Here is a 14,253-nt window from a genome sequence, read left to right as displayed (position 1 = left end):
CTTTACATCATCTCAATTAAGAACAAATGCAACCTTAAGAGAGAGAGAAAGTGTGTGGGACTTAAGATCTAATTAAGGGTGAGAGGCAGACATGTTCAATTTCATCTTTTGTCTTACAGCTTAGATAGTATGAAAATAAATAGGAAGCAACAGCAAAAACAAAGGTAGTATTTTCTCAGCCAGTACAGTGATTACTCTGTTAACATCACACCATAAATATATAATGCACTTCAATCCATACACTGCCATAGTTAGCTAATTCACACGTGCGAAAGTTCAAGATTAAATGCAAAGCTACTGGTATTTTCTAAGTAAGGATGTTTCTGCATTTGTCTCTGTATCCCATCAATGGGTATTCCTTCATACTACCAATATTAACACGATAACCTCTAACAGGCATCTACACATTGTTTAGTTTTTCTTTTAACAGATTAATAAATGAGAGATGAAAATACAAGCTTGGAGAAAGGAAACCCTCACCTTTAACATCCAAGTACAAATACAAAATCAAAAACTTCATTTTAGGCACTCAAGATCCAAATAAGTCTAAACTTAATGCAAGAATATGGCAAACTCTCAAGCAGTGGTATCAATTATAATATCTTTATTATTATTTTTCTCAAAAATAAAAAGTCCCTGCCATTCCAGACAAGCATTTGAAGCCACCTATATCAGTCAGCAAGGGCTGAATTGTTGTTATTTTTCAAAATTCACTGCTTCCATCCTGGTTATGGGAAGCCCATTCTCCGAGCTATAACTGTTCCAGCAACTATAATTTTATACTACAATTACCACACTGTTCTGTACATTGTTTTCATCACCTGTTTTGCTCTAGCAAAATATTTTCTCATTCCAAACCAAGTGCCAGATTTTTAAAAAAGATACAAAAACATATACCATCAACTAATTTGTTCTAATGCAATATTTACTATGTTCCAATGAAGGCTACAGCACTTATGTCCATTTTAACACTACCATTGTAGCAAAGCACGCAAACACAATCACTCCTTCTGGGACTAGGAACTGGCTAGCTGCCAGTATCACAGCTGGCTGCAAAGTTAGAAATGAAGCTGTGGCTCATCAGAATACCTCAGTTTTCAATGGCAGAGCCACCATGTGGTTCGTTCCCTTGCAACACTACAAAGTTCAGTATAGATGTACCCTGGATATTATGATGTTTCTAGAACTGTTGTCCAGACATTATGGCATCCCAAGCAGTAGTGAAACTGAAGCGGCACTTTGCTTTTTCCACTACAATGACTGACAGCTGAATGTGAGGACTGAATCCAGAGAAAAATATTGCAGCTGAGTTGGCACTGGTCACTGTCTGAGGTCATCCATGAAGAGCTTTTCACAAATGCGAATGTTTAAAGTGATGGATATGCATATCTCAACTAGTTCTATAAATAATTTGCAAAGATGGTTTGTGTCGGGAGTTCAGCCTACACTCCAATAGGACCCTGGCAGAGACACATGTCCGACTGGCATGTTCTCTCCCTCCTGGTCTTTCCTTCGGGAGCTTCAAAAGCTTTCTTCAGCCTGAACATCACAGCGACCGATTCCACCTGACACCGGCACACTTAGGGATCTGCAGAGTTTGCACAGCATGCGCGTGACAGACCTCAGCAACTCAGCATTTTGGCTAATCTACTTTATTTACATATAAACACACATGGAGCACTGCAACATGGCTCCCTCTCTCTCTAGTATCAGACAGCAAAGAGAAAAAGAGCAAAGGACAATAGTCCCACTTCACGGAACACAGTAACACAAACATCCTGTCTCCGTCACTTCCCACTCTGTGGAGTCAAAACATATACCGTCATGTGAAAGACAAAAACCCCATGACTGCAATCAAGGAGCAGGAATTCTAACAGTTTGTTGTCCTGTATCCTTCTCATTGTTCAACTGTGTCATGATCCTTGAAAGAGGCTGCAAGGGCACAAGATAGGGAGACCATTGCACTCGGGGCTGAGGGACAGGAATAGCTTGTGGAACCTCTCAGACCACCAGGGCCTATAGGGACAGAATTCACGACCCTCACAGGCACAGTCTCCTGAGTCTCAAAAATCAGATGGTGCCCACCGCACAGTCCAGAGAAGCAGGTAATGCACCAGGAAAAAGGCTGTGGAATGGAGGTGAAGTTCCTGTCCTCAGGACAGAGGGTTGGTCCTTTAAGGCTCCAGAGTTCTCTACTTGGTGGTGGAAGCAAAGTCTTCAAAGGCCTAGAGTGTGAGCGTATGAAGTGGGAGGTCCAATTTTTAGAACGCCCCCCCCATACACAGCACTTTTGTCTTGGTCAAACTTATTTCCAGTATCATAGCCTGGCTGGGCGGTGTATGCATTTGGGTGTAAACAGCAGACAGTAGGAATGAACTCCCCACAACAATGTGCTCCTTTGCTTTGAAAATCTGGTCTCCAACTCACATTTTGGACATGATGATAGTAAGTCAATCTGCCCCAGTTGGGTATATTTTGCCTTTACATCAGTGCCATCAGGGGTCCATAGGCTATCATGTATTAGAATGAAGAAATTGTGTCTGAAAATAGGACAGGTGATCAGTAAACTGAAAATATTGGAATTCAGAGAGACCAAATCGGACTTGGCTAAACTGCATCAGTTCAAGTCTCCAAATTTTCTGCTCTTTTCTTTGAAATCAATCCCTCAGTTCCAGCTGCAGAAATAATATAACCTCCAAGGCACAATATCTGCCAGAGACCAATACCTGTGTTTAATATGTTCAGATATTTCTTTCTAGGTATTTGTTTTAGAAACTTTATGAAGTTGATATAGTGAAAGGGCACAGCAAGCTTTGTTTTGCCTTAGTTTCTGTGGGTCTCATGTTCCCATGTATATTTATTATCTTAAAATGTGAAGTACGTGAAAGGCAGGGGGAAAACTTCTGCCAACTCAGAACAGTAGGCTTTAAATTAGATACAGTCACTATGAGTATGGTTTGCAGAAGCATTTGACAATTTTCACCTTCTTAAAAAAAAGCTTTTCCATTTTTCTGTTAACAAAAAATCCTTAAAACATCATTTTCTATATTTTATCATCTTCAGATGAGAAAGCATCTATAGATTTGAAGCAATTTAATTTAGCCAATTTTAATCTGACTGTTCATCCAGATCAACGGTTCTTATTTCCTTTTATTGTTAGTGTATGGCTTGTAAAAATTGGAAGGCATTCAGCTATGTTTTATCAGTGCAGACCCACTGAAAGTAATAAGCATGGCTAAGTTAGAGTCATTAATTTCAATATTTTACTCTGAGTAAAATATTCAGCAAACCATGCTTAGGATATTTAAAGTTTCCAGGTTTAACTTCTGCCTACTCCAGTTAAAGGAGCAGCTAGGAAGAACTTTGCCTTGGACCTTGGAGGCCAGTGCTAGTCAGATTAAGCTAGACTTTGCCAAACTGGTGCCCTCTAAATATTATGGATCACAACTCCTATCAGGCAGTTGCAGTTCAAACCATCTGGAGGCACTAATGTTGGCAAAGGCTAGATTATAGAACACTGCAGCACGTAGACTAGGCATAGGCAAACTCGGGCCTCCAGATGTTTTGGGACTACAACTCCCATCATGCCTAGCTAACAGGACCAGTGGTCAGAGATGAAGGGAGTTGTAGTCCCAAAACATCTGGAAGCCTGAGTTTGCCTATGCCTGACATTGACCAATAGCCTAATTCAATATAATGCAACTGCATGCCACCCCACCCCAAAAAATGTGATTCCATATGGTAAAATGAAAAATGAAACTGGGTCTATAAATGCAAGTTTTGGTTACAGGCTTGAAAAGTTGAAGACTACTGTTCTAGAAAAGCTTGGATGTAGGCAAGGGTCTGCAGTGGGGAGAGAAAGGGAAGGGGAAGATTGGGAGACACCCCAGACCAAAATCCTAGGAAGTGTAAACAATACTAAACTAGCTGGATGAGAAGAAAATGTGAAAAATAGGGCAGCTGCATATGTTCACTCTCCAGTTTATCAAGTTGTGGTGTTCCTGCACTATAAAAATGAACTTTGGGAAGATTTTTTTAAAAATACTCCTAGCTCATTGACCAAGAGAAATAGTATGTGTTTATGTGCCTTGAACACTTAGGTCTTAAGAAGAAACTTATTATGTTAATGTGGTCCTAAGCAAGGCAGTGTTTTTGAAAGGGATCAGTGTGACCCATTACCTTGGCCATGTTGCCCAGTCTTTCCCACAGCATTAAAGCAACAGTCCATTTCATGTACTGAAGCTCTCTTTGGAGGCTCTTTGCTCTGCTGAATAGAGATGGCCACAACACCCTCACTTTGACTGGGAGTGGATGGGCTGGGATCTCTGAACTTTTTTTGTAGCATTCTTACAAAGACATGGGAGAGAGAGGAGCATCAGCTCTCTGTAGTGAGGACATTAGAGCATACTCATATCTTCCACGCCTCATTGGAACTCTGGGAGTTGTAGCTCCCTAAATCTATTTTCAGAAACTATGCAAAGTACTCAGCAGGAGATTAAGATGACACATCCCAATAATCCAAGACCCCAGTCAATTAAACACACATACCGCTTGCACCATAAAAACTCTACTATGTTTGCCTGATTTGTGGGGGGGGGGGGCAACTTAAGAAATACTAGTATTTTCTTTTACTCAATTTTTTTTCTCTTAACATGAAAGTGTCTCAAAGGAACAGGTTTTACTGAAGCATTCAGAAATGTACTTTGCTTCTATCTAGGAAGGTCAATAGACTGGAGTGGTAGACACACTCTATTACTGTACTCTTGTTCTGCAAATACAAAGTTGCAATTCTCAGGTAGTTTTAAGGAACAATCCCTTAAGAAGTTTCCAGGACATGAATTGTCACAAGGACAATATTCCGTTTTAAAAGGAAATAATCATAACTGTTAGAAACCTTTGAAATGTCAATATTCTTTGAAATATCAGTATTTTTTTAAGAGTGTTTGAACCATAACACCTATCTAGAAGAGCAACACAAATATAGTCAGTTGTACTACAACTCAGCAAAATATAATGGCATCTTTATCTCTACATTTTAAGATCCTGGTGCCAGGCCTAGATCTATACCTATTATCTACTCCAGATAATTACATGCTCAAATAAATGGCTTGAGGATTTCAGCTTGGAGAGCAGAAGAACCTTATTTTAAGAGCGTGTTTCATAATGGTAGATGATGGACTTCTTTCATAAAAGTCTGCTGAACTATTGCTCATTTCTTTAGTTTGCCAGCAGTTTTACATAACAGCCCAATTTTAGAAAACAACACTGCTAAAATGACAATGTAAAACATTAAGCCAATGTTATTATAGCCAAATATTCCCTGAACAAAAAGCTGATATGTCTAGTGTGGAAAAATCACAACGCAGAAAGCATGCCAGAACAGTTTGCTCTCCAAGAGACATGTGCTTTGGAGCCCACACATACTACCTTAAGTAAAGCATACAACAGCATCTGAACAGCTTCAATAGGATTTTAATTATTGTGCATTCAGGAGCACCAATACTCAACGGGAGGAGGAGGGAGCACACTAAAGAGTTACTGCAACTACCAGTGCATGATCTTCAGAGGGATACAACAGGCTTTTATTCCCAAATATCTGCAGGGAGAAGTCAATGATTCCTCATATTACGGCTGGATGAATCATAGTAAAACCACAGAAGCAACTTTCAAAAGTTGTCCCCATATCAACTCAGCACCATCAAGACTGCAATATTATGTACTCTAAACTCACACTCTAAACCCACCACTGTAAAACAGATCATACTTGCAGCAAGAAAACACCAGCATGTGTCTCCCATCCAGTATACAGGTCCTTACACATGCCTGCCAACCTCTGGCCCTTCCTTTACAAATAAATATTCTGCATTAGTATATTTTCTTCCACTCATGCCTTCAAAACCATTCGGCCTCCAATACTGTTTTGTTTTGCCACTTTAGAATTTCTTCAAAGTTTACTCTGAGATTTAATGCAGCTTCGGTCTGCCAAAAAGTTTGTCTGTGGGATTCTGTAAATTTATCTGGCAGTCTTTCTGGCTGACCATCTGGAGAATATTTTAGAGAGAAAAAAAGAAAAAGACAGAGCAAGAGAGAGGAGAGAGAGACCTGCAGCAAGAACACCCCTGCTCTACAACTCCCCCCCCTCCCGCGCGCGCACGAACGCACACTCACTAGGGACCTCGATTCGTTTTTGTTAATGACTCCTCTACAAAAAAAAAAAGGACCACGTTCAGCCAACACGGGGGGGGGGAGGCGGGGAGCGGGTTGAGCAATAACAGTCTACTCGTCTATATTCCAAACCAGATCCCATCAACTCGTCGTTTGCAAGCAGATGTCAATGAAAATTCTTGCGCGCCCTACAAAACGTCAGTCCCTCGTTTCCCCGGCCAAACACACACACACACACACACACAGAGAGAGAGAGAGAGAGAGAGAGAGAGAGAGAGAGAGAGAGAGAGAGAGAGAGAGAGAGAAACTAACAGTATGTTTCTGTATTAAAAACCTTTTAGAAGTGGAATTCAACGATTTGGGGCAGAGGACTCTTTATAAAGAGTCAGGAAGGATTCTTCTAACACATCTCACTCAAGAGAAGCTCCTTTCGGAGCCAGAGACGGATCCCCCCCCCCCACCCAAGAATCCACGATCTGCAAGTCATCTGCGCTTTTTGCAGAAAGGAGCACATCTGGAGTCAAGATTCCCCAGCGAAGCCCCGTCCAGTCCGTCGTGGAATGCGCCTGGCGCAGGAGGAAAGTTGCGAGAGAAGGATCTGCCAGGCAGGATCAGGCGGAGGAGGGCGCCAAGTTGTTGTTTTCGCTGCCCCTTACTCAGTTCGCCACAAATATTGCAATCACATGACAAGAGTGAGTCTCTCCGTCTCACCCCCCACACTTTCCCCGTCCTAATAACCGTCGCCTCCGGCACCGGCGGCAGCAGCCGCTTCCCCTCGCTTACCTGCAGTCTCTCGCTTGCCGGCTGCCACATATTTCTCCCGCTGGGACCTGGCGGGACACTGTTGCTAACGAGCTGGCTGTTGCGGAGCGGCTGCGGGGTTCTGGCCAGGCTCGCTCACATCTGCTCGGCGTGTGTCAGCTTGGGGCGAGCCGCCAGCGGGCGACGGGGGCGAAGGGCAAGCGCCGCCCAGGCGAGAGGCGAGGGAGACGGGTAGGGAGAGCGCTCCGGAGCCCCGGGAGCCCCGGCTACGAACTTGGGTCGCGACCAAGATGTCGAGCTTTGGCGCCGGCTTCCTCAGCGAGGCGAGCTCCGCCGTCCTATTGCGCTAGTCGCCGCCGGAGGCCCCTCAGCGCAGCAGAAGCGACGTGGGGAGGGGGGCGACCAGGCTCTCCAGGCCCCGCCCCGCCGCCCGCCTCCTCGCTCCGCCAGCGCCGCCCACCCTTCGCTCGGGAGCCCGGCCGCGCTCGGGCGCTGCTGACTGGATTTGCTCGTCGCCTGCAAGAGGCGGCGGCGGCGGCGGCTTCTGCGCGCGGCGTGTGACGCGCGAGTTGCTTTGGCGCGCGGCGGCCGGTTGCTTTGCCCACAGGCGCGCAGGGACCGAAAGCGGGCTGAGGGGAGGGAGGCGTTCATTTGTTGTTTAGTGGTGTCCGACTCTTCGTGACCCCATGAACCAGAGCACGCCAGGCACTCCTGTCTTCCATTGCCTCCCGCAGTTTGGTCAAACTCATGCTGGTAGCTTCGAGAACACTGTCCAACCATCTCGTCCTCTGTCGTCCCCTTCTCCTTGTGCCCTCCATCTTTCCCAACATCAGGGTCTTTTCCAGGGAGTCTTCTCTTCTCATGAGGTGGCCAAAGCATTGGAGCCTCAGCTTCAGGATCTGTCCTTCCAGTGAGCACTCAGGGCTGATTTCCTTAAGAATGGAGAGGTTTGATCTTCTTGCAGTCCATGGGACTCTCAAGAGTCTCCTCCAGCACCATAATTCAAAAGCATCAATTCTTCAGTGATCAGCCTTCTTTATGGTCCAGCTCTCACTTCCATACATCACTACATTGGTACCTCGGGTTACATACGCTTCAGGTTACATGCGCTTCAGGTTACAGACTCCGCTAACACAGAAATATTACCTCAGGTTAAGAACTTTGCTTCAGGATGGGAACAAAAATTGTGCTGCGGCAGCAGAAGGCCCTATTAGCTAAAGTGGTGCTTCATGTTAAGAACAGTTTCAGGTTAACTACAGACCTCCGGAACGAATTAAGTACTTAACCTGAGGTACCACTGTACTGGGAAAACCATAGCTTTAACTATACGGACCTATGTTGGCAAGGTGATGTCTCTGCTTTTTAAGATGCTGTCTAGGTTTTTCATTGCTTTTCTCCCAAGAAGCAGGCGTCTTTTAATTTCGTGACTGCTGTCACCATCTGCAGTGATCATGGAGCCCAAGAAAGTAAAATCTTTCACTGCCTCCATTTCTTCCCCTTCTATTTGCCAGGTGGTGATGGGCCCAGTGGCCATGACCTTCATTTTTTTTATGTTGAGCTTCAGACCATATTTTGCACTCTCCTCTTTCACCTTCATTAAAAGGTTCTTTAATTCCTCCTCACTTTCTGCCATCAAGGTTGTGTCCTCTGCATATCTGAGGTTGTTGATATTTCTTCCGGCAATCTTAATTCCGGCTAGGGATTCATCCAGCCCATCCTGTCCCATGATGAATTCTGTATATAAGTTAAACAATCAGGGAGACAATATACAGCCTTGTCGTATTCCTTTCCCAATTTTGAACCAATCAGTTGTTCCATATCCATATTAGGGTCCTCAAAAGGCAAAGGCCACACGTGTCTGGTAGCAGAGAGACGTCTCTTTTTTTGCACACTGATGGTCCAGAGCCCGACACAGGCGGAGTGGTGGCTTCTCGGTCTCACCTCTGGGTTGCAGCCACAGTTACGCTCCTTTCGTCTTGTAATTCTGGCTTTTCTGGTTGGGGGATGCAACAGGAGATGCAACACTTGGGTGCATAAAGGAGGGTTCCAACCTGGATTCTGTCTGTACTGGGGGTTCCACTTTTAAGACAAACCCCAACTTTCTACCCTGAGCATGATGGACCTCCTTTCCGGGTTGTTAAAATGTCGCGAGATAATAGTTCACAGAACGTGCTCAAGGCTGCATTTGCCCTGGAATATCATTATGGGCCTCAGCTACCAATGATAAAAGCAGGCCAAACGATAGCTTATCAAGACGATGCAAACATGAGGCTATCCAGAGGGTTGCATGGAGCCGCCTTGCTGCTTCCTGGGCTTTTACAGCTGCACCACCTTGACCTAAGCCAAGGTCTGGTCTAATCCATCATCAGAACTGGGACTTGCAGTTAAGCTCTCTCTGCAAAGCAACTACAGTGGTAGCTCGGGTTAAGTACTTAGTTCGTTCCGGAGGTCCGTTCTTAACCTGAAACTGTTCTTAACCTGAAGACCACTTTAGCTAATGGGGCCTGCCGCTGAGCCGCCGGAGCAAGATTTCTGTTCTCATCCTGAAGCAAACTTCTTAACCTGAAGCACTATTTCTGGGTTAGCGGAGTCTGTAACCTGAAGCATATGTAACCTGAAGCGTATGTAACCCGAGGTACCACTGTACAGTACTCTATTCCGAACTTAAAAATGGAAAGCGTAATGCTGGTGGTCAACAAAAGAGGTTTAAAGACTGTCTCAAGGCAAATTTTTAAAAATGCAGTACAAACACCAAGAATTGGGAAATGCTGGCCTGCGAGCACCCCAATTGGAGAATAGCCTTTATCAAAGGTGTCATGGGCTTTGAAGACACTCGAACTCAGGACACAAGGGGGAAACATGCTAAGAGGAAGGCACATTTCGCTAACCCTCACCATGATCAACTCCCGCCTGGAAACCAATGTCCCCACTGTGGAAGGACGTGTGAATCCAGAATTGGCCTCCACAGTCACTTACAGACTCATTGTTAAAACTGTGTTTATGGACGACAATCTTACTCGGCTTTGAGTGATTGCCAAAGAAGAGAATGCAGTTAAGTATTGGTACTTGACCCTGCAGGATAAGCGAAAGGCACCGACTGAGGGATGTAGGGGACAGGATTCTTCTCAACCTTTAATAGTATGTGAGCGAAGGATATTTGGTCGGTAACAACGCACCTCTCTTATCCCAACTTTTCAAATCCAGATCCTTTATATTTCTGAGCATGTCCAAACATTCCCACTATTTTTTATTATTATTATTATTATCTCACACTGTGGCTTTGAGAATTGTATGAAGTTCCTTTATTTTTCCTCTCCACAGTACAGTAAGCCTGCCAGTTATGTGGGGGTTTAATTCCAGGCACCCTGCCTAAAGCCAAAATCGTGTATAATCAAAACACATTGGGTTCAATGGCGGGTCGAATTGCTAAAGTCATTTTTTTCAAGAACCCTGCCCCTCATTTTTTTTTACTAAAAAAAATGCCATGCATGTAAAGTTGAATGTGCACAAGTTAAATGCATATAAATTGCAGGTTGTACAGGGTGAGTCTTTTAAAAGAGGCCCCGTGGAACATGTGTACTCTATATCCACAGGGCCTCTTTTAAAGGACTCGCCCTGTATATTGCGGGGGGATTCCAAATCGCTCACTTCTTGATTCAGTTACTGCCAGCCCAAGTGTCCTGAACCCCTGACCTACCTGGCAACAAGCCAGTATCACATGTCCCCAGTCCAGGGACAATCCCCATGCCCAAAGTCCGAACCGAAGCGCAGTCCCGCAGAGATCCTGCAGCATCCCAACTGAGGTCCTTCAACATGGGCAGTTGAGCAGACACAGCGCTTCACCTCTGCTGCCCTTTTGTACTTTGCATTCTGATTGCAACATCTGGGCTTGATGATGGATGTGACCCTCACCTGTTCCAAGCCTACTCCAGCTGAGGAGTCGCACACCTCCTCCCAAAGCTAGCAAGCCCCACCTGGTCAGCTAGGGAGCTGGGCTGTGGGCCCTTGCCTGCCTTAGCTTCCTGGAGCATCCCTCCCACTGCTCCACATGCCTCAGAGCCTGCCATGTTGATGGAGACACAACTCTGGCTCTGGTTCCTGTGCATTGACCCCCATTCCCTTGTCATCTTCCATCACCCCGTACTTCCTACACTAACCTCTCCTTGCTCATCCTCAGCTTGACCCAGTGTGTCCCAGTCCCAGCTGCAGCCCTCACCAGGCTCCTCTTCCTTCTCCCCATTGTCCAGCCAGTTCACGACACCAAGTGTCTAGAAAAGTATGGGGTGGAGACAAGTAATGCTCTGCTTTGAGATATCACCATCCTCTTCACTTTAACATCAATATTTGGAGTTGTATTCAACTGAATTGCATTCATAGCAGGCCTATTAAAATGAATGGATCTAAGTAATGTCTATTAGTTTCAGCATATTTACTCAAGAGTATGCTTTAGTTAGGGACGCAGGTGGCGCTGTGGGTTAAAGCCTCAGCGCCTAGGACTTGCCGATCGAAAGGCCGGCAGTTCGAATCCCTGCGGTGGGGTGCGCTCCCGCTGCTCGGTCCCAGCGCCTGCCAACCTAGCAGTTCGAAAGCACCTCCGGGTGCAAGTAGATAAATAGGGACCGCTTACCAGCGGGAAGGTAAACGGCGTTTCCGTGTGCGGCTCTGGCTCGCCAGAGCAGCGATGTCACGCTGGCCACGTGACCCGGAAGTGTCTCCGGACAGCGCTGGCCCCTGGCCTCTTAAGTGAGATGGGCGCACAACCCCAGAGTCTGTCAAGACTGGCCCGTACGGGCAGGGGTACCTTTACCTTTACCTTTATGCTTTAGTTGGAGACAACCCTTCATTTCTGATTTGCTGGCACATGTTAAAGTGGGTGTGACATATACCCAGATATATGTTGAGATCATTTGACTGATTGGATTTGATTTATTGTATTTATATGCAAATTTTCATTCAAATGAATCTCAAAAGTGGCTTACAGAGAATGAATAATAATAACATAATGAAACAATCACAAAGACAGCGTAAGTCATAAAATAACAAATAATAAAATAATTGCAATCTATAAAACACGATTAACAAAACAGCATCTAAAAATAAAGATCACCATTATGACAAAAGTCATATGACTGACAAGTAAATACAATGTTTAGAGATCATGTCTGGTTTACTCGTGAGTTTTTATTTTGAGAGTTGCTGTGTCCTTTCCTCTTTTAAAACAAGGGACCCCCTTCGGGCAGTTAAAATCCACTCAAAAATGTATTTTGAATTCCACTTTGCAGATTGCAGGTTTCCCCCCTTACATTTTATTTTCCTTAGGGAAGCTGCTGTACACAGGCATAAGAGCATCTATATATACAAGCACACATTTAAAAATCATGCCCCTGGATTCAACAAGATTTACGTGCAAGAATAGCAACATGCATCAGTTACATCTGACCTTCCTCTTTATTTCAGAAACATTATGGACAGAAGAACAAAGGCAGAGAGAGAACTAGGAGTTTCTGATACCCATCTGCAACAAAAACTCCCATCTCTCTCCTTCATTATGCAATCTGCACTAGTAGGTGAGAGTAACAGAGACATCTGCTGGTAAGCGATGCAGCAATTTCCCTTATTTGGCAGGACTTAGTTCAGGGCCCAAAATTCATTGTTTCCCCCCAGACCACACTTCAGACCACACATGGAAATAAGCAGCAATCTGGCGCAGGAAACCTCGTCTGGTGTTGATTATGGCAACTGTTCACTTAATTATTAATTCTCTTCATATTTATTTTTGGAGGGGGGCAGTGGGGAGGCCAAGCTCAGCTTTTAGGTTTTAATACAGTGAAAAGAACAAGACCTTTTGCTTAATGCCAAAATTGCTTTGTTCAGCTCACAATGAATTGACAAAACTGTAAAACTTCTATTATACATTAAACTTAAGACAACATGTTGTGACAAATTAGTTTTTTTATAATTGTTGTTAATAACTGCAGCAACATCTGCAACAACAATGAAATTAAACCATTTCTGATCTTTTGATTTAGTACCTTTCCTGCTTCTTTAGCCAAAGGACAACAACATTTGTGGGATCATAGCTTTGCAGGATTAGTGCTTGCACAAATGTTAAGGTATTTCTTTAGCACGTCTCCACTAGTGCCTGCCCCAGGTAAAAACTTTTCCGTGTTACACTGACTAATAAACCAGTCAACATCTGCAGAGAAAGGGGTTTTCCCATGATCTGAGAGAACTGTTTTTGGAACATCACCCCTGTTGAGATACAATGGACCCTCGCCATTTGCAGTTCCCAGAAACGATCAAAAACATTCTTATTTTGACAAGCAACAGCAACAACTTCCAGCCTCCCCCCCCAAAAAAATACCACCCCAAACCACCATTATACCCCTTTAACCATCATGAAGAATCATGAAAACCATAGTTAGTTAAGGGTATGTCCTTGCAGAGCTGCAATTCCCAGGACCCTTAACAAATGACAGCGCCCAGGATTATCCATGATGGTTAAAGTGGTATAACAGTGCTTTAAATGTACAGTGCAGGTGTGACTCCGGTGAGGTTCTCCACTTCCTCCCTTCCTAGACCAAGGGAGTAAGGTGATGGAGAGCCTCACCAGCGCTGCCATTGCTAAAGCAGTGGCAAAAGGGAAAATGTTAACGGGGGGGGGGGGGCTAAAGCAGTAGCAAGTCAATGACAAGTAAGCCAGGAGAAGGGCCTCTGCTGCCACCATAGGCAGGGTGGGCAACAGAAGAGGGAGACAAAAGCAGCAGGGAAGCTAACATAGTGACCTTGGTAGGGGCAACCCTGCTTCCTTGGGGTTTTGTTTGTGTTTGAAAACCTATTTTTAGTTGCTTTATCGTACGGTGGTAAATTGCCTTGAAATTTGCATGATTATACATACACATAAATAAATGTATAATAACTTTTTCAGAGCAGTGTAAATGATCATGTTATCAGCACCCTCGGCAACTTTGTTAAAGTTTTCGTTAGCTCCTTTTGTGACTTTATTGAAAGCAACACACATATTTTGCCATCTTGCGTTTACTGTATTTTACTTATGCAATCACTGTTTTGTGTAGGCGGGGCAGGGGGGGGATAAATAAATGGAGAGTGGAGGAAACACACTTTCCAAAACTTCCCAAAGCCAGGTAAGGCAGAATGCTAGAGCCTTTTCGCTTTCTTCCCAAAGCTTGGCAAACAGTTACTGGAAGAGGGAGGTCTCTAGGACTCTGCTTAGAGCCTTTACGCTACCTTTCCAAAGCTGGGCAAACATCCCTCCACCTTGCAGGAGGCCCACTTCAAGGGACTCCTGGCTTTACACAACGCACA

General features: G+C 44.6%; 1 protein-coding gene across 1 annotated transcript in view; it reads right to left on the bottom strand.

Annotated features, from left to right (window-relative positions):
• Positions 1–7,336, bottom strand: part of PID1 (phosphotyrosine interaction domain containing 1) — a 90,022-nt gene extending 82,686 nt beyond the window's left edge. Inside the window, exon 1 of the mRNA XM_081910609.1 lies at positions 6,949–7,336. Within this exon, the coding sequence (XP_081766735.1) occupies positions 6,949–6,978 (30 nt within the window). The 5' untranslated portion in view covers positions 6,979–7,336. The remainder of the gene's footprint in view (positions 1–6,948) is intronic.
• Positions 7,337–14,253: the final 6,917 nt, after the last annotated feature.

The sequence above is a fragment of the Podarcis melisellensis genome (genome assembly GCF_964234715.1).
Source record: "Podarcis melisellensis genome assembly, chromosome: 5".
NCBI lineage: Eukaryota > Metazoa > Chordata > Lepidosauria > Squamata > Lacertidae > Podarcis > Podarcis melisellensis.
This window is presented reverse-complemented; position numbering and strand designations above follow the sequence as displayed.